General features: G+C 50.2%; 1 protein-coding gene and 1 pseudogene across 2 annotated transcripts in view; both read right to left on the bottom strand.

Moving 5' to 3' along the window:
- The window catches only part of LOC147118771 (uncharacterized), a 119526-nt gene extending 116954 nt beyond the window's left edge, over window positions 1–2572 (bottom strand). The window contains exon 1 of one of the 2 annotated variants that reach the window (XM_085984567.1): window positions 1494–2572. In XM_085984567.1, coding sequence (XP_085840693.1) covers window positions 1494–1669 — 176 coding nt within the window. In that variant the 5' untranslated portion in view covers window positions 1670–2572. Of the gene's footprint in view, window positions 1–1418 lie in introns of both variants that reach the window. The other variant, XM_085984584.1, reaches the window with a different exon arrangement.
- Window positions 2573–4305: 1733 nt separating this feature from the next.
- Window positions 4306–21703, bottom strand: part of LOC147118767 (uncharacterized) — a 166371-nt pseudogene continuing 148973 nt past the window's right edge.

Genomic DNA, 21703 nt, shown 5'->3' with positions numbered 1-21703 from the left:
TATCAAGAGACGATAATCGATCCTCACGATCACATTATGATGTAATTATTAATTGTGTGTGTGTCACAAATACATTTCTTCTATTTTGATACAAAAGCTCTACTAGACATGTTAAACTACTAGTTATTTAATCCGGGCTGCAGCTGCTGAAAGGTTGACTGTACTGAGGTTTGTGGCCAGAGCTGGCAGACATGTTGTTCTGAAGTCTGATGTCTCACACCTGAAGAGTCTGTTTATGTCGTGTTGTAATGACCTTTTTCTGTTGCCTGGTGTCAGAAATAAAAATCAAAGGGAGATGATGCCCCACTCTGTTAATCAACTCTTTGACACATTTCCATGCATTTCCTTTCTTAATTTACAAAGATCACAACTCCATTAGTGAACAATGGATTGCCAGTCTGCCACTTTTCAGTGAGGCTTGAAAGGATTCGCTGTGAAGCTACACCTGCCCATCTGTCTGTGTGTCAGTGTGTTTGGATTGTGTTAGACAACCGTCCTAATATCTCACCTACATCCATTACAACTTTTGAATGTTAGATTGTACTTGGAAGAAGTTGAGTTTGAATCTGACAATTCTGAAATTGGGAGCCGTTAATGATATCTGTTTTTTACATAACTATATAGTGATGTGATCAGTCAAAGCAAATTAAAAGATGCTGCTATTTACTGAACACAACTGAATAATTCTACAAGGATGCTATCGCAGTCTTCCTCAGTATTAACTACATCCCCCAATTTAGTGTCATCTGCAAATTTTTGAAATTGTACTTCTGATTCCCAAGTCCAAATCATTCATGTAAATGTTGAACAACAGTGGTCCCAGCACTGATCCCCGTGGAACACCACTTCCCACCTTCCGCCCGTCTGAGTAAATACCTTTAACTCATCCTGTTACTATAACTGGACTTCTCTCCATTCCCGTGCCGAGGGGATTGCTGTACCAGCTGGGAGGGGCAACATTTGGGGCTCTCGATTCTCCACCAATTCCCATTCCCCTTCTTTCTGGTGGATAATGGAGGTACCACTGTGTGTAATGTGCAAGTCAGTAAGAATTGTCAGCAAGGATTAATCAGCACTTTCTAATTGGAGATGTTAAGCAGTAGAACTTTTCAGACACTGAATTGTAGATTTTGTACCAAAGATCAATTTAGGATTGAAGTAAAAGTTCATAATTTTATTGTAAAATAATTCAGGGACTCTCATCAGAAGTTAAGGGGAAAGATCAGAGAGCGGTTCTTAAACGAACACTGCAGCCCAGACAAGTCAATCAGCTATATATCCAGAATATTAAACTCCAGCCCAGTTATAGGGGTTATTCATATCAGCAGAAACAAACCCCAACTATCAGAATCAACATGGTTCAGTCCTGGATGTGATTAACAGCAGCAATAACAGCAGAATCCAACCCCTGCAGTCACTTGTGAACTTGCTGGTGTCTCAGCAGGTTGGATAACTGAGTGAATCCGTTCCCACACACTGAGCAGGTGAACGGCCTCTCCCCAGTGTGAACTTGCTGGTGTGTCAGCAGGTGGGCTGACCGACTGAATCCCTTCCCACACACGGAGCAGGTGAATGGCCTCTCCCAAGTGTGACTGTATCGATGAGTTTCCAGTTGGGATGGGTAATGGAATCCCTTCCCACAGTCCCCACATTTCCATGGTTTCTCCATGGTGCAGGTGTCCTTGTGTCACTCCAGGTTGGACAATCAGTTGAAGCCTCGTCCACACACAGAACACGTGTACGGTTTCTCCCCGCTGTGAACGGTGCGATGTTTTTTCAGGCTGTGTAACTGGTTAAAGCTCTTTCCACAGTCAGTGCACTGGAACACTCTCACTCGGGTGTGGGTGTCTCGGTGCTTTTCCAGTCACACTGATGTTTGAAATCTTTTCCGACAGACAGAAGAGACAAAATTTCTCCTTCCACATGATATTCAGGTCCTGATGAATGGAGTGACTCTGTCAGATCTTGATGTGATGTTTGGTCTGTGCTTGCAGTGTGTAAATGCTGCCCTTCTCACAGCCTGTAAAGGGAGTTTACAAAAGCCATCACTGTGAGCCCAGGATAGAAATTGACAAGATTCTCTCCTCCTGGTTCCTGCCGAAGGGGGCCACGCATGCTCAGCTCACACTGCCTGGGTGATTGACGGGAGCTCAGACCAATAGGAAGAGCAGGGAGGGGCTGGATGACAGAGCGGCTCCTGTCAATGGGTTTATGGGGCACAAGATCAAAATCTTGAGATGACGCCAAAAAGGGTCCATGTCCAACTGTGAAGAGGGCTGTAAGTGACTTCAGTGTGAATATACGGGTTAGTAAATGGGGCAACAGCAAAATACCGCAGGCGCTGGAAATCTGAAGTTGAAACAGAAAATGGTGGAAACACTCCCAGGGCAGGTACAGCATGGGTTAAGTAGAGCATAAAGCTCCCTCTACACTGTCCCATCAAACACTCCCCGGGCAGATACAGCACGGGTTAGATACAGAGTAAAGCTCCCTCTACACTGCCCCGTCAAACACTCCCAGGGCAGGTACAGCATGAGCTAGATACAGAGTAAAGCTCCCTCTACACTGTCCCATCAAACACTCCCAGGGCAGGTACAGCATGGGTTAGATACAGAGTAAAGCTCCCTCTACACTGCCCCGTCAAACACTCCCAGGGCAGGTACAGCATGAGTTAGATACAGAGTAAAGCTCTCTCTACACTGCCCTATCAAACACTCCCAGGGCAGGTACAGCACAGGTTAGATACAGAGTAAAGCTCCCTCTACACTGTCCCATCAAATACTCCCAGGGCAGGTACAGCACAGGTTAGATACAGAGTAAAGCTCTCTCTACACTGTCCCATCAAACACTGTCAGGGCAGGTACAGCACGGGTTAGATACAGAGTAATGCTCTCTCTACACTGTCCCATCAAACACTGTCAGGGCAGGTACAGCATGAGTTAGATACAGAGTAAAGCTCTCTCTACACTGTCCCATCAAACACTCCCAGGACTGGTACAGCACGGGTTAGATACAGAGTAAAGCTCCCTCTACACTGCCCTATCAAACACTCCCAGGGCAGGGACAGCATGAGTTAGATACAGAGTAAAGCTCTCTCTACACTGTCCCATCAAATACTCCCAGGACTGGTACAGCATGGGTTAGGTAGAGAGTAAAGCTCCCTCTACATTGCCCTATCAAACACTCCCAGGGCAGGGACAGCATGGGTTAGATACAGAGTAAAGCTCCCTCTATACTGTCCCATCAAACACTCTCAGGGCAGGTACAGTACAGGTTAGATACAAAGTAAAGTTCCTTCTGCACTGTCCCATGAAACATCCAACCCCTGCAGTCACTTGTGAACTCGCTGGTGTTTCAGCAGGTTAGATGACTGAGTGAATTCCTCCCCACACACGGAGCAGGGAAATGGCCTTTCCCCAGTGTGAATATGCCAGTGTGTCAGAAGGTGGGGATGACTGAGTGAATCTGTTCCCACACACGGAGCAGATGAACGGCCTCTCCCCGGTGTGAGTGCGTTGGTGTTGCATCAGATGCTTTCTGCTTTTAAAGCTCTTTTCAGTCAGAACATTTAAACGGTCTCTTATTAGAATGAACAAGTTGATGTGCAGTGAGGCTGGAGGAGAGAGTGAATCCTTTCCCACACACGGAGCAGGTCAATGGCCTCTCCCCAGTGTGAATACGCCAGTGTGTCAGAAGGTGGCATAATTTAGTGAATCCCTTCCCACACACGGAGCAGGTACAGCACGAGTTAGATGGGTCTCTCCCCAATGTGACTGCGTCGATGAGTTTCCAGCTCAGACGGGTAATTGAATCCCTTGCCACACACGGACCGGCCTCTCCCCGGTGTGAACTCACTGGTATCTCAGCAGGTCAGATGGACTGGTGAATCGCTGTTCACTCAGGGAGCAGGGAAACGGCCTCTCCCCAGTGTGAACTCGCTGGTGTCTCAGCAGGTCAGATGGACTGGTGAATCGCTGTTCACTCAGGGAGCAGGTGAACGGCCTCTCCCCGGTGTGAACTCGCTGGTGTCTCAGCAGGTCAGATGATTGTGTAAACGTCTTACCGCAGTGAGAACATTTGAACGGGTTCTCGTCAATGGTCTTAGGAGCTTTGGAAGCTCTTCTCGCTGTCGGAGCATTTAAACGATCTCTCCTCGCTGTGAACTCGCTGGTGCCTCACCAGGTTCGATGAGCTCCCAAACCTCTTCCTGTAGTGAGAGCAGCTGAATGGCCTCTCCCCGGTGTGAACGCGTTGGTGCAGCTTCAGCTCCCCGGTGCTTCTAAAGCTTTTCTGGTAGTCGGGGCATTTAAAGGGTCTCTCGTCAGTGTGAACGCGCTGGTGCATAGGCAGAGAGGATGAACGAGTGAATGCCCTCCCACACATGGGAGCAGGAGAATGGCCTCTCCCCGGTTTGAATCTGCTGGTGTACCAGCAGGGCGGATGACTGAAGGAATCCCTTCCCAGACACGGAGCAGGTGAACGTACTCTCCTCAGTGTGAGCTCGCTGGTGTATCACCAGGGTGGATGACTGAATGAATCCTTTCCCACACATGGAGCAGGTGAAGGGCCTCTCCCTGGTGTGAACTCTCTGGTGTCTCAGCAGGGCGGATAACTGAGTGAATCGCTTCTCACAGTGAGAGCAGGTGAAGGGCCTCTCCCCGGTGTGAACACGCTGGTGTACCAGCAGGGCGGATGACTGAGTGAATCGCTTCTCACAGTGAGAGCAGGTGAAGGGCCTCTCCCCGGTGTGAACACGCTGGTGTACCAGCAGGGCGGATGACTGAGTGAATCGCTTCTCACAGTGAGAGCAGTTGAAGGGCCTCTCCCCAGTGTGAACTCGCTGGTGTCTCAGCAGGGCGGATGACTGAGTGAATCGCTTCTCACAGTGAGAGCAGGTGAAGGGCCTCTCCCCGGTGTGAACTCGCTGGTGTACCAGCAGGGCCGATGACTGAGTGAATCGCTTCTCACAGTGAGAGCAGGTGAAGGGCCTCTCCCCGGTGTGAACTCGCTGGTGCTGCATCAGGTCGCTGGTCCTTTTAAAGCACTGCTCACAGTCAGAGCATTGCAAAGGTCTCTCCTCGCTGTGAACCCGCTCATATGAAAACAGATTGCAAGACTGGGTAAACCTCTTCTCGCAGTGAGAGCAGGCAAATGGCCTCTTCCCGGTGTGAACTCGCTGGTGTCTCAGCAGTTTCCCCAAGTGATTAAATCCCTTCCCACACACGGAGGAGATGGACGGCCATTTTCTGGAGCAACTGTGCTGATGAGTTTTCGGCTGAGATGCAGAATTTACTCTCTTCCCGCAGCCCCCACATTGACAGGGTCTCTCCACAGTGTGGCTGCACTTGTGTCTCCCCAGGCTGGACGATGGGCTGAAGGAGCATCCACACAGGGAACACGCGGATGGTTTGCCCACCCTCTGATTGCTGCTTTCCCCTTCCATATGCCGAGGATAGTCAGGTCCTGATGAATCGAGTGACTGTCAGAGCTTGACGTGATCTTTGCCTTAAGCTTCCGTTCTGCACATCCTCCACATGTAACACCCTGTAAAACAAGTTAACATCACTGATTACTGGAAGTGCAGGAGAGAATTTCACAATACACAATTTTCAATCTTACATTTTCTTTTTGTTCTGCCCAAAATCGCTCTCCCTCCTCTCTCTACTGAAACCACGATCTATCACAATGTCACTGTCCCTTTAACGACAACAACAACTTGTATTCATATAGCACCTTTAATGTAGTAAAACGTCCCAAAGTGATTCACAGGAGTATTTTAAGACAAACAATTTGACACCAAGCCACATAAGCAGAAATTAGGGCAGGTGACCAAAAGCTTGGTCAAAGAGGTAGGTGTTAAACATAGAAACATAGAAGATAGGAGCAGGAGTAGGCCATTCGGCCCTTCGAGCCTGCTCCGCCATTCAATGTGATCATGGCTGATCATCCAAATTCAGTACCCTGTCCCTGCCTTTTCCCCATATCCCTTGATCCCTTCAGCCTCAAGAAACATATCCAACTCTTTCTTGAATATATTTAATGAAATGGCCTCCACCGCCCTCTGTGGCAGAGAATTCCACAGGTTCACCACTCTCTGGGTGAAGAAATTCCTCCTCATTTCAGTCCTAAATGGCTTACCCCTTATCCTTAGACTATGACCCCTGGTTCTGGACTCCCCGGCCATCAGAAATATCCTTCCTGCATCTAGTCTGTCCAGACCTGACAGAATTTTATAGGTTTCGATGAGATCCCCTCTCAATCTTCTAAACTCCAGTGAGTATAAGCCCAATCGACACAATCTCTCCTCATACGTCATTCCTGCCATCCCAGGTATCAGCCTGGTGAATCTTCCCTGCACTCCCTCCATGGCAAGAACGTCCTTCCTCAGGTAAGGTGACCAAAACTGCACACAATACTCAAGGTGCGGTCTCACCAAGGCCCTGTGCAACTGTAGCAAGACATCCTTGTTCCTGTACTCTAACCCTCTTGCTACGAAGGCCAACATACCATTTGCCTTCTTAACCGCCTGCTGCACCTGCATGCTTACCTTCAGCGACTGGTGCACAAGGACACCCAGGTCTCTTTGCACTTCCCCTTCTCCCAATCTATTGCCATTCAAATAATAATCTGCCTTCCTCTTTTTGCCACCAAAGTGGCTAACCTCACATTTATCCACATTATAGTGCATTTGCCATGTTTCTGCCCAATCACCCAACCTGTCCAAATCGTACTGGAGTTTCCCAACATCCTCCTCGCAGCTTACCCTCCCGCCCAGCTTTGTGTCGTCTGCAAATTTGGAGATATTACATCCAATTCCCTTGTCCAGATCATTAATATATATTGTGAACAGCTGGGATCCTAGGACCGATCCTTGCGGTACCCCACTAGTCACTGCCTGCCACTCGGAAAACGACCCGTTTATTCCAACTCTTTGCTTTCTGTCCGCCAACCAGTTCTCTATCCAAGTCAATACCTTGCCCCCAATCCCATGTGCCTTAATTTTGCATGCTAATCTCTTGTGTGGGACCTTATCGAAAGCCTTCTGAAAGTCCAAATACACCACATCCACTGGTTCTCCCATATCTATTTTACCAGTTACATCCTCAAAAAATTCCAGTAGATTAGTCAAGCATGATTTACCTTTTGTAAATCCATGTTGACTTTGTCCGATCCTGTCCCTGCTTTCCAAGTGCTCTGCTATTACATCTTTTATAATAGACTCTAGCATTTTCCCCACTACCAATGTCAGGCTATAATTCCCCGCTTTTTCTCTACCACCTTTTTTGAATAGTGGGGTAACATTAGCTACCCTCCAATCTATGGGTACCGTTCCAGAGTCTATCGAGTTCTGGAAGATGATCAGTAATGCATCTACTATCTCTAGGGCCACCTGCTTAAGTACCCTGGGCTGTAGACCATCAGGCCCTGGGGATTTATCGGCCTTCAGTCCCATCAATTTTCCTAACACCATTTTCCTACAAATACTGATTTCTTTCAGTTCCTCGCTTTCATCAGACCCTATGTTCCCCGGCATCTCTGGGAGGTTATTTGTGTCCTCCTTTGTGAAGACAGAACCAAAGTATGCATTTAGTTGGTCTGCCATTTCCTTGTTTCCCATTATAAATTCCACTGATTCTGACTGTAAGGGACCTACGCTTGACTTCACTAATCTTTTTCTCTTCACATATCTATAAAAGCTTTTACAGTCAGTTTTTATGTTCCCTGTTAGCTTACGCTCATACTCTATTTTCCCTTTCTTAATTAATCCCTTTGTCCTCCTTTGTTGACTCCTAAACTGCTCCCAATCCTCAGGATTATTGCTTTTTCTAGCCAATTTATATGTCCTCTCCTTGGATCTTATGCTATCCCTAATTTCCCTTGTTAGCCACGGTTGAGTCACCTTTATTGTTTTATTTTTACGCCAAACTGGGATGAACAAATTCTGTAGCTCATCCATTCGGTCTTTGAATGTTTGCCATTGTCTATCCACCGTCAACCCTTTGAGCGCCATTCCTCACTCAATCCTACCCAACTCGCTCCTCAGACCATCGTAGTTTCCTTTATTTAAATTGAGGACCCTTGTCTCTGAGTCAACTACTTCACTCTCCATCTTAATGAAGAATTTGATCATATTATGATCGCTCCGACCCAAGGGGCCTCGTACAACAAGATTGCTAATTAATCCTTTCTCGTTGCATAATACCCAGTCTAAGAGGGCCTGATCTCTGGTTGGTTCCTCGACATATTGGTCCAGGAAACCATCCCGTAAACACTCCAGGAATTCCTCCTCCACAGTATTGTTACTAATTTGGTTGGCCCAAGCTATATGTAGGTTAAAGTCACCCATGATGACTGCTGTGCCCTTATTGCACGCTTCTTTAATTTCCCTTTTAATGCCATCCCCAACCTCCACCTTACTGTTTGGAGGTCTATATACCACTCCCACTAATATTTTTTTCCCCTTAGTATTTCTCAATTCTACCCATACAGATTCCACATCATCAGAGCTAATATCCTTCATTACAATTGTATTAATCCCTTCTTTAACCAGTAATGCTACCCCACCTCCCTTTCCTTTTTGCCTATCTTTCCTGAATATCGAATACCCCTGGATGTTGAGTTCCCAGTCTTGGCCATCCTTGAGCCACGTTTCTGTAATCCCAACCAAATCGTATTCGTTTAACTCTATTTGCGCAGCCAATTCATCCACCTTATTACAAATGCTCCTCGCATTAAGACACAAAGCCTTCAGGCTTGTTTTTTTAACGCTCTTAGACCTATTAGAATTATTATTTACTGTGGCCACGTTTGATTTAAACCGTTGATTTCTCTGACTGCCGCTTCTGTTTTTCTCCTTCCTATCTTTTGCTTTTATCCCTGTTTTCCTTTCCTCTGTCTCCCTGCTCAGGTTCCCAACCCCTTGCCATTTTAGTTTAAACCCCCCCGAACAGTGCTAACAAACCTCCCCACAAGGATATTTGTCCCGCTCTGGTTCAGGTGCAACCCGTCCGACTTGTACAAGTCCCACATTTCCCAGAAGCAGGCCCAGTGATCCAGGAAACTAAAGCCCTCCCTCCTGCACCAACTCTTTAGCCACGCATTCATCTGCTCTATCCTCCTATCCCTATACTCACTAGCACGTGGCACCGGGAGTAATCCAGAGATTACAACCTTTGAGGTCCTGCTCTTTAATCTGCTACCTAGCTCCCTAAATTCTTGTTGCGGGACCTCATCCCTCTTCCTACCTATGTCGTTGGTCCCAATGTGAACCACGACCTCTGCCTGTTCACCCTCCCCCTTCAGAATGCCCTGCAGCCGTTCAGTGACATCCTTGACCCTGGCACCAGGGAGGCAACAAACCATCCTGGAGTCACGTCTACGGCCACAGAACCGTCTATCTGTTCCCCTTACGATAGAATCCCCTACCACTATTGCTCTCCCACTCTTTTTCCTCCCTTCCTGAGCAGCAGCAACACCCCCGGTGCCAGGAAGTTGGCTGCTGCTGCCTTCCCCTGGTGAGTCATCCCCCTCAACAGTATCCAAACTGGTATACCTGTTTGAAAGGGGGATGGCCACAGGGGTCTCCTGCACTACCTGCCTGCTGCTACTGCTCCGCCTGGTGGTCACCCATTTCCCTCCTGCCTGTGCAGCCCTACCCTGCGGCGTGACCAACTCATCAAACGTGTAATCCACGACCCTCAGCATCGTGAATGCTCCACAACCCATCCATCTGCAGCTCCGGCGCCTCAATACAGCCCGTTAGTAGCTGCAGCTGGATGCATTTCTGGCACACGTGGTCATCAGGGACACTAGCAGCATCCCTGAATTCCCACATAGAGCAAGAGGAGCATAACACGGGGCTGGGCTCTCCTGGCATGACTTACCCCTTTAATTAATTTAAATTAATTCAATACCACCAGTTAAAGATATACTCTAGGGCGCTTATTTACCAACTGTCCCCACTACACCACAGAGACCCAAGAAAATATAAACCACAGAATTTAAGCTTGTAATAAAAGAAATACTCACCAACCAATCACTTACCTGCTTCCTGGTGATGTCACACTTGGATTACTTTTTACCTCTCTCCTCTGCTGTTGAATTGGTCCAAGCTCTCTGGTCGGGCCTCGTTCGCTGCCGCCGCTTTTAACTGCCGCTAGTCACTGCCCCCTCACAGGTCCAAGCTCTGATCGGGCCTCACCTCGCAACTGCCGCCGCTTTTCAACTGCCGCCGCTTTTAAGCTCTGCCGCCGGTCACTGCCCCCTCACAGGTCCGATGCTCTGATCGGGCCTCACCTCGCAACTGCCGCCGCTTTTCAACTGCTGCCGCTTTTAAGCTCTGCCGCCGGTCACTGCCCCCTCACAGGTCCGATGCTCTGATCGGGCCTCACCTCGCAACTGCCGCCACTTTTAAGCTCTGCCGCCGGTCACTGCCCCCTCACAGGTCCAATGCTCTGATCGGGCCTCACTTCGCAACAAGGAGCGTCTTAAAGGAGGAAAAAGAGGGAGAGAGGTTTAGGGAGGGAATTCCAGAGCTTAGGGCCTAGGCAGCTGAAGGCACGGCCGCCAATGGTGGAGCAATTAAAATCGGGGATGCTCAAGAGGGCAGAATTGGAGGAGCACAGAAATATCAGGGGGGGGGAGATTACAGAGATAGGGAGGGGCGAGGCCATGGAGGGATTTGAAAACAACTATAAGAATTTTGAAATCAAGGTGTTGCTTAACTGGGAGCCAATGTAGGTCAGCGAGCACAGGGGTGATGGGTGAACGGGACTTGGAGCAAGTTAGGACACGGGCAGCTGAGTTTTGGATGACCTCAAGTTCATGCAGGGTAGAACGTGGGAGGCCAGCCAGGAGTGCATTGGAATAGTCAAGTCTAAAGGTAACAAAGGCATGGGTGAGGGTTTCAGCAGCAGATGAGCTGAGGCAGGGTGAAGACAGGCGATGTTACGGAGGTGGAAATAAGCGGTCTTAGTTACGCTGCGGATATTTCGTTGGAAGCTCAGTTCAGGGTCAAATATGACACCAAGGTTGCAAACCGTGTGGTTCAGCCTCAGGCAGATGTTAGGGAGAGGGATGGAGCCAATGGCCAGAGAACGGAGTTCATGGCGGGGATCGAAAACAATGTCTTCGGTCTTCCCAATATTTAATTGGAGAAAATTTCTGCTCATCCAGATGTCTGACAATTTAGACTGTGGAGAGGTCCAGAGAAGTGGTGGCGAGGTAGAGCTGGGTGTCATCAGCGTGCATGTGGAAACTGATGCTGTGTTTTCAGATGATGTCACCAAGCGGCAACATGTAGATGAGAAATAGGAGGGGGCCAAGCATAGATCCTTCGGGGACACCAGAGGTAACGATGCGGGAGCGGGAAGAGAAGCCGTTGCAGGTGATTCTCTGGCTATGATTAGATAGATAAGAATGGAACCAGGCGAGTACAGTCCCACCCAGCTGGACGACGGTGGAGAGGCGTTGGAGGAGGATGGAATGGTCAACTGTGTCAAAGGCTGCAGACAAGTCAAGAAGGACGGGGAGGGATGATTTACCTTTGTCACAGTCACAAAGGATGTCATTTGTGACTTTGATCAGAGCCGTTTCGGTACTGTGGCAGGGGCAGAAACCTGATTGGAGGGAGTCAAACCTGGAATTGTGGGAAAGATGGGCACGGACTTGGGAGGCGACATGTTGAAGGACTTTGGAGAGGAAAGGGAGGTTGGAGACGGGGCAGTAGTTTGCAAGGATGGAGGGGTCAAGTGTTTTTATGAGAGGGGCGATGACGGCAGATTTGAGGGAGAGGGGGACAGTAGCTGAGGAGAGAGAACCGTTAACAAGGTCAGCTAACATGGGAGCCAGAAAAGGATTTTGGATGGTCAGCAGTTTGGTGGGAATAGGGTCAAGGGAGCAGGAAGTGGGTGTCATGGACAAGATGAGCGCGGAGAGGTCATGAGTGGAGATCGGAGAGAAACTGGAGAAAGATGCGAGTTCAGGGTTTGGGCTGTGGCAGGGGTGGGGGAACCTTAGAGGAAGTTTGGCCCAGTGGTCTAGGGGAAGGCAGGGAAGTGACAGAGGCAGCTGAATGGATGGTCTCAATCTTAGAGAGAAAGAAGTGCATGAGCTCCTGACACTTGTTGTCGGAGGTGAGGGTGGAGGAGACAGGGGAGAGGGGTTTTAGAAGACGGTTTGCAGTGGAGAATAGGAGCCGGGGTTTATCTTTGCATTCCACAATGATTCTGCAATCATGTTCCTGGGGTGAGCCTCACAGAGACAATGGCCCGGTACCGCGCGTGCGCAGAGTCCCACAAACCGGCCTCTCCTGCGCCCTGGGCTTGGTCTCCTGGGAAAGGTCGGCAGTTTAAGCCGAATCACCAACAGTAAGTGAATTTCCAGAACCGATTTAACTCGAGGTGGGGGCAGGGAGCGAGTAAAATAAAATTCAAACCTGAGTCGGGCGGGAGCTCCAAGGACACCGAATGGAGCGGATTCAGCCGCGCCGATCACGTGATGTTGCATGTGAATTGGAGCACGTGACCCCGGGGCTCGGCCTGACTGATGGGAGCTCGGACCAATAGGAAGAGTGGAGCGGGGCTGGAGGACCGAGCTTGTGGCGGGTCCTCCAACCAATGGTGACGCAGAAAGGGGGCGGGACCTAGTGAGCAGCTCAGGTGCGCTGGGGCCAATTGTGACGCGCTGTCCCCAGGTGAGAGCAGCTCAGTCAGCACAGAGCTGGGGCTGGAATCTGGGAGAGGGGCCACAGTCGGCACAGAGCTGGGGCTGGAATCTGGGAGAGGGGCCGCAGTCAGCACAGAGCTGGGGCTGGAATCTGGGAGAGGGGCCACAGTCAGCACAGAGCTGGGGCTGGAATCTGGGAGAGGGGCCACAGTCAGCACAGAGCTGGGGCTGGAATCTGGGAGAGGGGCCACAGGCAGCACAGAGCTGGGGCTGGAATCTGGGAGAGGGGCCTCAGTCAGCACAGAGCTGGGGCTGGAATCTGGGAGAGGGGCCTCAGTCAGCACAGAGCTGGGGCTGGAATCTGGGAGAGGGACCACAGTCAGCACAGAGCTGGGGCTGGAATCTGGGAGAGGGACCACAGTCAGCACAGAGCTGGGGCTGGAATCTGGGAGAGGGGAACCACGGTCAGCACAGAGCTGGGGCTGGAATCTGGGAGAGGGGAACCACGGTCAGCACAGAGCTGGGGCTGGAATCTGGGAGAGGGGCCACAGTCAGCACAGAGCTGGGGCTGGAATCTGGGAGAGGGGCCACAGTCAGCACAGAGCTGGGGCTGGAATCTGGGAGAGGGGCCTCAGTCAGCACAGAGCTGGAGCTGGAATCTGGGAGAGGGGCCACAGTCAGCACAGAGCTGGGGATGGAATCTGGGAGAGGGGCCACAGTCAGCACAGAGCTGGGGCTGGAATCTGGGAGAGGGGTCGCAGTCAGCACAGAGCTGGGGCTGGAATCTGGGAGAGGGGCCACAGTCAGCACAGAGCTGGGGCTGGAATCTGGGAGAGGGGCCACAGTCAGCACAGAACTGGGGCTGGAATCTGGGAGAGGGGCCACAGTCAGCACAGAGCTGGGGCTGGAATCTGGGAGAGGGGCCGCAGTCAGCACAGAGCTGGGGCTGGAATCTGGGAGAGGGGCCGCAGTCAGCACAGAGCAGGGGCTGGAGTCTGGGAGAGGGGCTGCAGTCAGCACAGAGCTGGGGCTGGAATCTGGGAGAGGGGCCACAGTCAGCACAGAGCTGGGGCTAGAACCTGGGAGAGGGGCCACAGTCAGCACAGAGCTGGGGCTGGAATCTGGGAGAGGGGCCCCAGTCAGCACAGAGCTGGGGCTGGAATCTGGGAGAGGGGCCTCAGTCAGCACAGGGCTGGGGCTGGAATCTGGGAGAGGGGCCTCAGTCAGCACAGAGCTGGGGCTGGAATCTGGGAGAGGGGCCACAGTCAGCACAGAGCTGGGGCTGGAATCTGGGAGAGGGGCCTCAGTCAGCACAGAGCTGGGGCTGGAATCTGGGAGAGGGGCCACAGTCAGCACAGAGCTGGGGCTGGAATCTGGGAGAGGGGCCACAGTCAGCACAGAGCTGGGGCTGGAATCTGGGAGAGGGGCTGCAGTCAGCACAGAGCTGGGGCTGGAATCTGGGAGAGGGGCCGCAGTCAGCACAGAGCTGGGGCTGGAATCTGGGAGAGGGGCTGCAGTCAGCACAGAGCTGGGGCTGGAATCTGGGAGAGGGGCCACAGTCAGCACAGAGCTGGGGCTGGAATCTGGGAGAGGGGCCACAGTCAGCACAGAGCTGGTGCTGGAATCTGGGAGAGGGGCCTCAGTCAGCACAGGGCTGGGGCTGGAATCTGGGAGAGGGGCCACAGTCAGCACAGAGCTGGTGCTGGAATCTGGGAGAGGGGCCACAGTCAGCACAGGGCTGGGGCTGGAATCTGGGAGAGGGGCCACAGTCAGCACAGAGCTGGGGCTGGAATCTGGGAGAGGGGCTGCAGTCAGCACAGAGCTGGGGCTGGAATCTGGGAGAGGGGCCTCAGTCAGCACAGAGCTGGGGCTGGAATCTGGGAGAGGGGCCTCAGTCAGCACAGAGCTGGGGCTGGAATCTGGGAGAGGGGCCGCAGTCAGCACAGAGCTGGGGCTGGAATCTGGGAGAGGGGCCACAGTCGGCACAGAGCTGGGGCTGGAATCTGGGAGAGGGGCCACAGTCAGCACAGAGCTGGGGCTGGAATCTGGGAGAGGGGCCGCAGTCAGCACAGAGCTGGGGCTGGAATCTGGGAGAGGGGCCGCAGTCAGCACAGAGCTGGGGCTGGAATCTGGGAGAGGGGCCGCAGTCAGCACAGAGCTGGGGCTGGAATCTGGGAGAGGGGCTGCAGTCAGCACAGAGCTGGGGCTGGAATCTGGGAGAGGGGCCACAGTCAGCACAGAGCTGGGGCTGGAATCTGGGAGAGGGGCTACAGTCAGCACAGAGCTGGGGCTGGAATCTGGGAGAGGGACCACAGTCAGCACAGAGCTGGGGCTGGAATCTGGGAGAGGGGCCACAGTCAGCACAGAGCTGGGGCTGGAATCTGGGAGAGGGGCCACAGTCAGCACAGAGCTGGGGCTGGAATCTGAGAGAGGGGCCCCAGTCAGCACAGAGCTGGGGCTGGAATCTGGGAGAGGGACCCCAGTCAGCACAGAGCTGGGGCTGGAATCTGGGAGAGGGGCCGCAGTCAGCACAGAGCTGGGGCTGGAATCTGGGAGAGGGGCCTCAGTCAGCACAGAGCTGGGGCTGGAATCTGGGAGAGGGGCCGCAGTCAGCACAGAGCTGGGGTTGGAATCTGGGAGAGGGGCTGCAGTCAGCACAGAGCTGGGGTTGGAATCTGGGAGAGGGGCTGCAGTCAGCACAGAGCTGGGGCTGGAATCTGGGAGAGGGACCACAGTCAGCACAGAGCTGGGGCTGGAATCTGGGAGAGGGACCACAGTCAGCACAGAGCTGGGGCTGGAATCTGGGAGAGGGGCCGCAGTCAGCACAGAGCTGGGGTTGGAATCTGGGAGAGGGGCTGCAGTCAGCACAGAGCTGGGGCTGGAATCTGGGAGAGGGACCACAGTCAGCACAGAGCTGGGGCTGGAATCTGGGAGAGGGGCCGCAGTCAGCACAGAGCTGGGGCTGGAATCTGGGAGAGGGGCTGCAGTCAGCACAGAGCTGGGGCTGGAATCTGGGAGAGGGGCCACAGTCAGCACAGAGCTGGGGCTGGAATCTGGGAGAGGGGCCGCAGTCAGCACAGAGCTGGGGCTGGAATCTGGGAGAGGGGCCGCAGTCAGCACAGAGCTGGGGCTGGAATCTGGGAGAGGGGCCTCAGTCAGCACAGAGCTGGGGCTGGAATCTGGGAGAGGGGCCACAGTCAGCGGGCCTGGCAGATGGCCAGAGCGACAGCAGCTTCACTAAAGAAGATTGTTTAAAGACATTTCCTGCAGTTTCACAGACAGCCTTGGTCATTGCAAAAACAGAAATGTTTAATAATGAAATAAGGGAGTGAAAACCATCAGGTGAGTCAGTTTAAAAAGACAGTCCCTGACCAGAGATTGCTGGATGCTGATACTCGGTGCTCACGAGGATAGAATGTCCCATTCCCCGGGCACCGACATTCAGCACCTCGATGACAGCAAATATTCACATAACAATGAAAATATAACTTGGAGCAGAGATGGTTAAGTGGCGATGTGACAGAGGTGTTCAAAATTATGATGGGTTTGGATAGAACAATCAAGGAGGAACTGTTGTCACACTGGCAGGGGGGCTGGTAACGAGAGGACACAATTTCAGATAATTGGCAAAAAATCCAGAGGGGGAATGAGGAGACATTCCTTTACACAGCGAGTTGTTATGATCTGGATTGCACTGCCTGAATGGGTAGTAGAAGCAGATTCAACAGTATCTTTCAAAAGGGAATTGGATAGATACTAAAAGCAGAATTTTGCAGGGCTGTGGGGAATGGGCAGGGCAGTGGGACTAATTGCATAGAGAGCCGGCACCAGCACGATGGGCCGAAAGGCATCCTACTGTGCTCTGTGATTCTGTAACATCAGCTTCTCTCTGCTCATGAGTACTGAGAGAACAGGGAATAATCTTTAAATCCAGCCCAGTTATTGGGGGCTCTTAAAATTAACAAGCCCCAGTTGCTTGAATTAATATGGTTCAGTCCTGGATGTGATTAAAGGCATCGGAATCAGTCAAATCGAACCACCGCAGTCACAATGTGGACACTCTGGTGTGTCAGCGGGTGGGATACACCAGGGAATCCCTTTCCACACACTGAGGCTGACTCCAATGATCGGGAGTCACAGGGTTTCGGATACCAGATAATCAAGCTCACAAGAACACAAATTGTCTCTGCAGGCTTTATTAAGAGTGCTGCATAACACAGATTGGGTGATAATTCCCTCAATCTGGAGAACAGAAGTACAGTGGATTCACGCCTGATCTTCTCGAGTCTGTTCCAACTGACAACGTGGCCTGTTCTTATACACAAGCTTGGTTACCGCTCCGGAAATGGGATAGTTTGGAGCTGTCTGTTGACCGCCTCCTGAACTCCTGCTAATTCAGGGAATTTAGTTCATCTGTGACCAGACTATAACCACAAGCCCGTCTGGTTATCACACCTATACGGTCCGTGAGGTTATTATTAGATTCACACCCAGACATTGTGCCTTTACTTGTCTGGCACTTCATCCCATAACACGGGTACAGAGGCTCAGTAGTGTTTCATTCATCAGAAAAAGACAAAGTACAACATACTGGTCAGCTTAACAGAATCTCATCACATTTAAGGGACCGTAAATATAAAATAGTCTCTGATAGATCAAGTAGGGAATTCAGGAGAAATGTCTTTACCCAGAGAATGGTGAACTCGCTACCACAGGGAGTGGTTGAGGTGAACAGCATGGATGCATTTATGAGGAAGCCACATGAGGGAGAAAGGAATGGGAGGATATGTTGATCGGGTTAAATGAAGTAGGGTGGGTGTGGGGCATAAACACTGGCATGGACCAGTTGGGCCGAATGGCCTGTTTCTGTGCTGTACATTTTATGTAACACCATCAACAGTCAAACAAAGGGAATCATCAGCACAGCAATCTTAAAAGATTAAACAGCAGTACAAGAATTTCTAAAACATTCATCTGTTTCACGTTGACTCTGTGGTTTATAGTTTCTAAAGTCTCTGTGATGTAGTGGGGACTGTTTATAAACCAGGGCCCTTAAATATACTATTTAACTGTAGTGTAATTGGTGGGATTAATTTGATTTAATTGCAATTAATTAAAGGGTAAGTCATGACAGGAGAGCCCGGCCCCATTGTATGCTCCTCCTGCGCTATGTGGGAACTCAGGGACACTTCCTGTGTCCCTGACAACTATGTGTGCAGGAAGTGTGTCCAGCTGCAGCTACTGGCAGACTGCATTGCGGCGCTGGAGCAGCGATTGGATTCATACTGGACTATTCGCGAGGCATGAAGACGTCATGAATAGCACGTTTGATCAGTTGGTCACACCACAGGCAAAGATTGGACAGGCAGAAAGGGAATGGGTGACCAACAGACAGAGTACTAGGCACAGGCAGGTAGTGCAGGGGTCCCCTGTGGACATCCCCCTCTTAAACAGATACACCACTTTGAGTACTGTTGGGGGGGATGGCTTACCAGAGGAAGGCAGCAGCAGCCAACTTCCTGGCACCAGGGGTGGCTCTGCTGCACAGGACGGGAGGAAAAAGAGGGGTAGAACTATAGTAATATAGGGGATTCTATTGTAAGGGGAATAGATAGGCGTTTTTGCGGCCGCAAACGAGACTCCAGGATGGTGTGTTGCCTCCCTGGTGCAAGGGTCAAGGATGTCTCAGAGCGGCTGCAGAACATATTGGAAGGGGAGGGTGAACAGCCAGTTGTCGTGGTGCATATAGGTGCCAACGATATAGGTATGAAGCGGGATGAGGTCCTAAAAGCGGAATATAGGGAGTTAGGAGGTAAATTAAAAAATAGGACCTCAAAGGTAGTAATCTCAGGATTGCTACCAGTGCCACGTGCTAGTCAGAATAGAAATAGAAGGATATTTCAGATGAATACGTGGCTAGAGGAATGGTGCAAGGGGGAGGGATTCAAATTCCTCGGACATTGGAACTGGTTCTGGGGGAGGTGGGACCAGTTCAAACTAGACAGTTTGCACCTGGGCAGGGCCGGGAACGATGTCCTAGGGGGAGTGCTTGCCAGTGCTCTGGGGGAGGGTTTAAACTAAAATGACAGGGGGTTGGGAACCTGAGCAAGGGGACAGAGGAAAGGGAAACAAGGATAAAAGCAAAAGATAGGAAGGAGAAAAACAAAAGTGGCAGTCAGAGAAATCAACGGTTTAAATCAAACATGGCCGCAGTAAATAATAATTCTAATAGGTGTAAGAGCGTTAAAAAACAAGCCTGAAGGCTTTGTGTCTTAATGCGAGGAGCATTCGTAATAAGGTGGATGAATTAGCTGCGCAAATAGAGGTAAACGAATATGATATGATTGGGATTACGGAAACATGGCTCCAGGGTGGCCAAGGCTGGGAACTCAACATCCAGGAGATTCAATATTCAGGAAAGATAGGCAAAAAGGAAAGGGAGGTGGGGTACCATTGCTGGTTAAAGAAGGGATTAACCCAATTGTAAGGAAGGGTATTAGCTCTGATAATGTGGGATCTGTATGGGTGGAACTGAGAAATACCAAGGGGCAGAAAACATTAGTGGTAGTGGTATACAGACCCCCAAACAGTAATGCTAAGGTTGGGGATGGCATTAAACGGGAAATAAGAGACGCGTGCAATAAGGGCACAGCAGTTATCATGGGTGACTTTAATCTACATATAGATTCGGCTAACCAAATTAGTAACAATACTGTGGAGGAGGAATTCCTGGAGTGTTTAAGGGATGGTTTCCTGGACCAATATGTCGAGGAACCAACCAGAGATCAGGCCATCTTAGACTGGGTATTATGTAATGAGAAAGGATTAATTAGCAATCTTGTTGTACGAGGCCCCTTGGGTCGGAGCGATCATAATATGATCGAATTCTTCATTAAGATGGAGAATGAAGTAGCCGACTCAGAGACTAGGGTCCTAAATTTAAATAAAGGAAACTACTATGGTCTGAGACGTGAGTTGGGTAGGATTGATTGGGGAATGTCGCTCAGAGGGTTGACGGTGGATAGGCAATGGCAAACATTCAAAGACCACATGGATGAACTACAGAATTTGTTCATCCCAGTTTGGCATAATAAAACAAAAAAGGTGACTCAACCGTGGCTAACAAGGGAAATTAGGGATAGCATAAGATCCAAGGAGAGGACATATAAATTGGCCAGAAAAAGCAGTAAACCTGAGGATTGGGAGCAGTTTAGGATTCAACAAAGGAGGACAAAGGGATTAATTAAGAAAGGGAAAATAGAATATGAGAGTAAGCTTGTAGGGAACATAAAAACTGACTGTAAAAGCTTTTATAGATATGTGAAGAGAAAAATATTGGTGAAGTCAAGCGTAGGTCCCTTGCAGTCAGAATCAGGAGAATTTATAATGGGGAACAAAGAAATGGCAGACCAATTAAATACATATTTTGGTTCTGTCTTCACAAAGGAAGACACAAATAACCTCCCAGAGATGTCGGGGAACATAGGGTCTGATGAAAGGGAGGAACTGAAAGAAATCAGTATTTGTAGGGAAATGGTGTTCGGGAAATTGATGGGATTGAATGCCGATAAATCCCCAGGGCCTGATAATCTACATCCTAGGGTACTTAAGGAAGTGGCCCTGGAAATAGTTGATGCTTTGCTGATCATCTTCCAGCATTCGATGCAATCTGGAACAGTGCCCATGGATTGGAGGGTAGCTAATGTTACCCCACTATTCAAAAAAGGTGGTAGAGAGAAAATGGGGAATTACAGACCGGTAAGCCTGACATCGGTAGTGGGGAAAATGCTAGAGTCCATTATAAAAGATGTAATAGCAGAGCACTTGGAAAACAGTGACAGGATCGGACAAAGTCAACATGGATTTACAAAAGGTAAATCGTGCTTGACTAATCTGGAATTTTTTGAGGATGTAACTGGTAAAATAGATAAGGGAGAACCAGTGGATGTGGTGTATTTGGACTTTCAGAAGGCTTTCGATAAGGTCCCGCATAAGAGATTAGCGTGTAAAATAAGGCACATGGGATTGGGGGCAAGGTATTGACTTGGACAGAGAACTGGTTGGCAGACAGAAAGCAAAGAGCTGGAATAAACTGGTCTTTTTCCGAGTGGCAGGCAGTGACTAGTGGTGTACGCAGGGATTGGTCCTTGGGCCCCAGCTATTCACAATATATATTAATGGTCTAGGCAAGGGAACTAGATGTAATATCTCCAAATTTGCAGACAACACAAAGCTGGGTGGGTGTGTGTGCTGTGAGGAGGATGCCGAGAAACTCCAGGATGATTTGGACAGGTTGGGTGATTGGGCAAAAGCATGGCAGAGGCAGATGCAATATAACGCGGATAAATGCGACGTTATCCACTTTGGTGGCAAAAACAGGAAGGCAGATTATTATCTGAATGGCAATCGATTGGGAGAAGGGGATGTGCAGCGAGACCTGGGTGTCCTTGTGCACCAGTCGCTGAAGGTAAGCATGCAGGCGGTTAAGAAGGCAAATGGCATGTTGGCCTTCGTAGTGGGAGGGTTTGAGTACAGGAACAAGGATGTCTTGCTGCAGTTATACAGGGCCTTGGTGAGACCACATCTTGAGTATTGTGTGCAGTTTTGGTCGCCTTATCTGAGGAAGGATGTTCTTGCCATGGAAGGAGTTCAGCGAAAATTCACCAGGCTGATACCTGGGATGGCAGGAATGACGTATGAGGAGAGATTGGGTCGAGTGGGCTTGTACTCGCTGGAGTTTAGAAGAATGAGAGGGGATCTCATTGAAACTTATAAAATTCTGACAGGACTGGACAGGCTAGATGCAGGAAGGATGTTCCTGATGGTCGGGGAGTCCAGAACCAGGGGTCACAGTCTAAGGATAAGGGGTAAGCCATTTAGGACTGAAATGAGGAGGAATTTCTTTACCCAGGGAGTGGTGAACCTGTGGAATTCTCTACCACAGAAGGCTGTAGAGGCCAATTCATTAAATATATTCAAGAAGGAGTTAGATATATTTCTTAAGGCTAAAGGGATCAAGGGGTATGGGGAGAAAGCA

Source organism: Somniosus microcephalus, chromosome 4 (assembly GCF_052327205.1).
Source record: "Somniosus microcephalus isolate GS21.2 chromosome 4, FLI_Smic_1.0, whole genome shotgun sequence".
Taxonomy (NCBI): Eukaryota; Metazoa; Chordata; class Chondrichthyes; order Squaliformes; family Somniosidae; genus Somniosus; species Somniosus microcephalus.
This window is presented reverse-complemented; position numbering and strand designations above follow the sequence as displayed.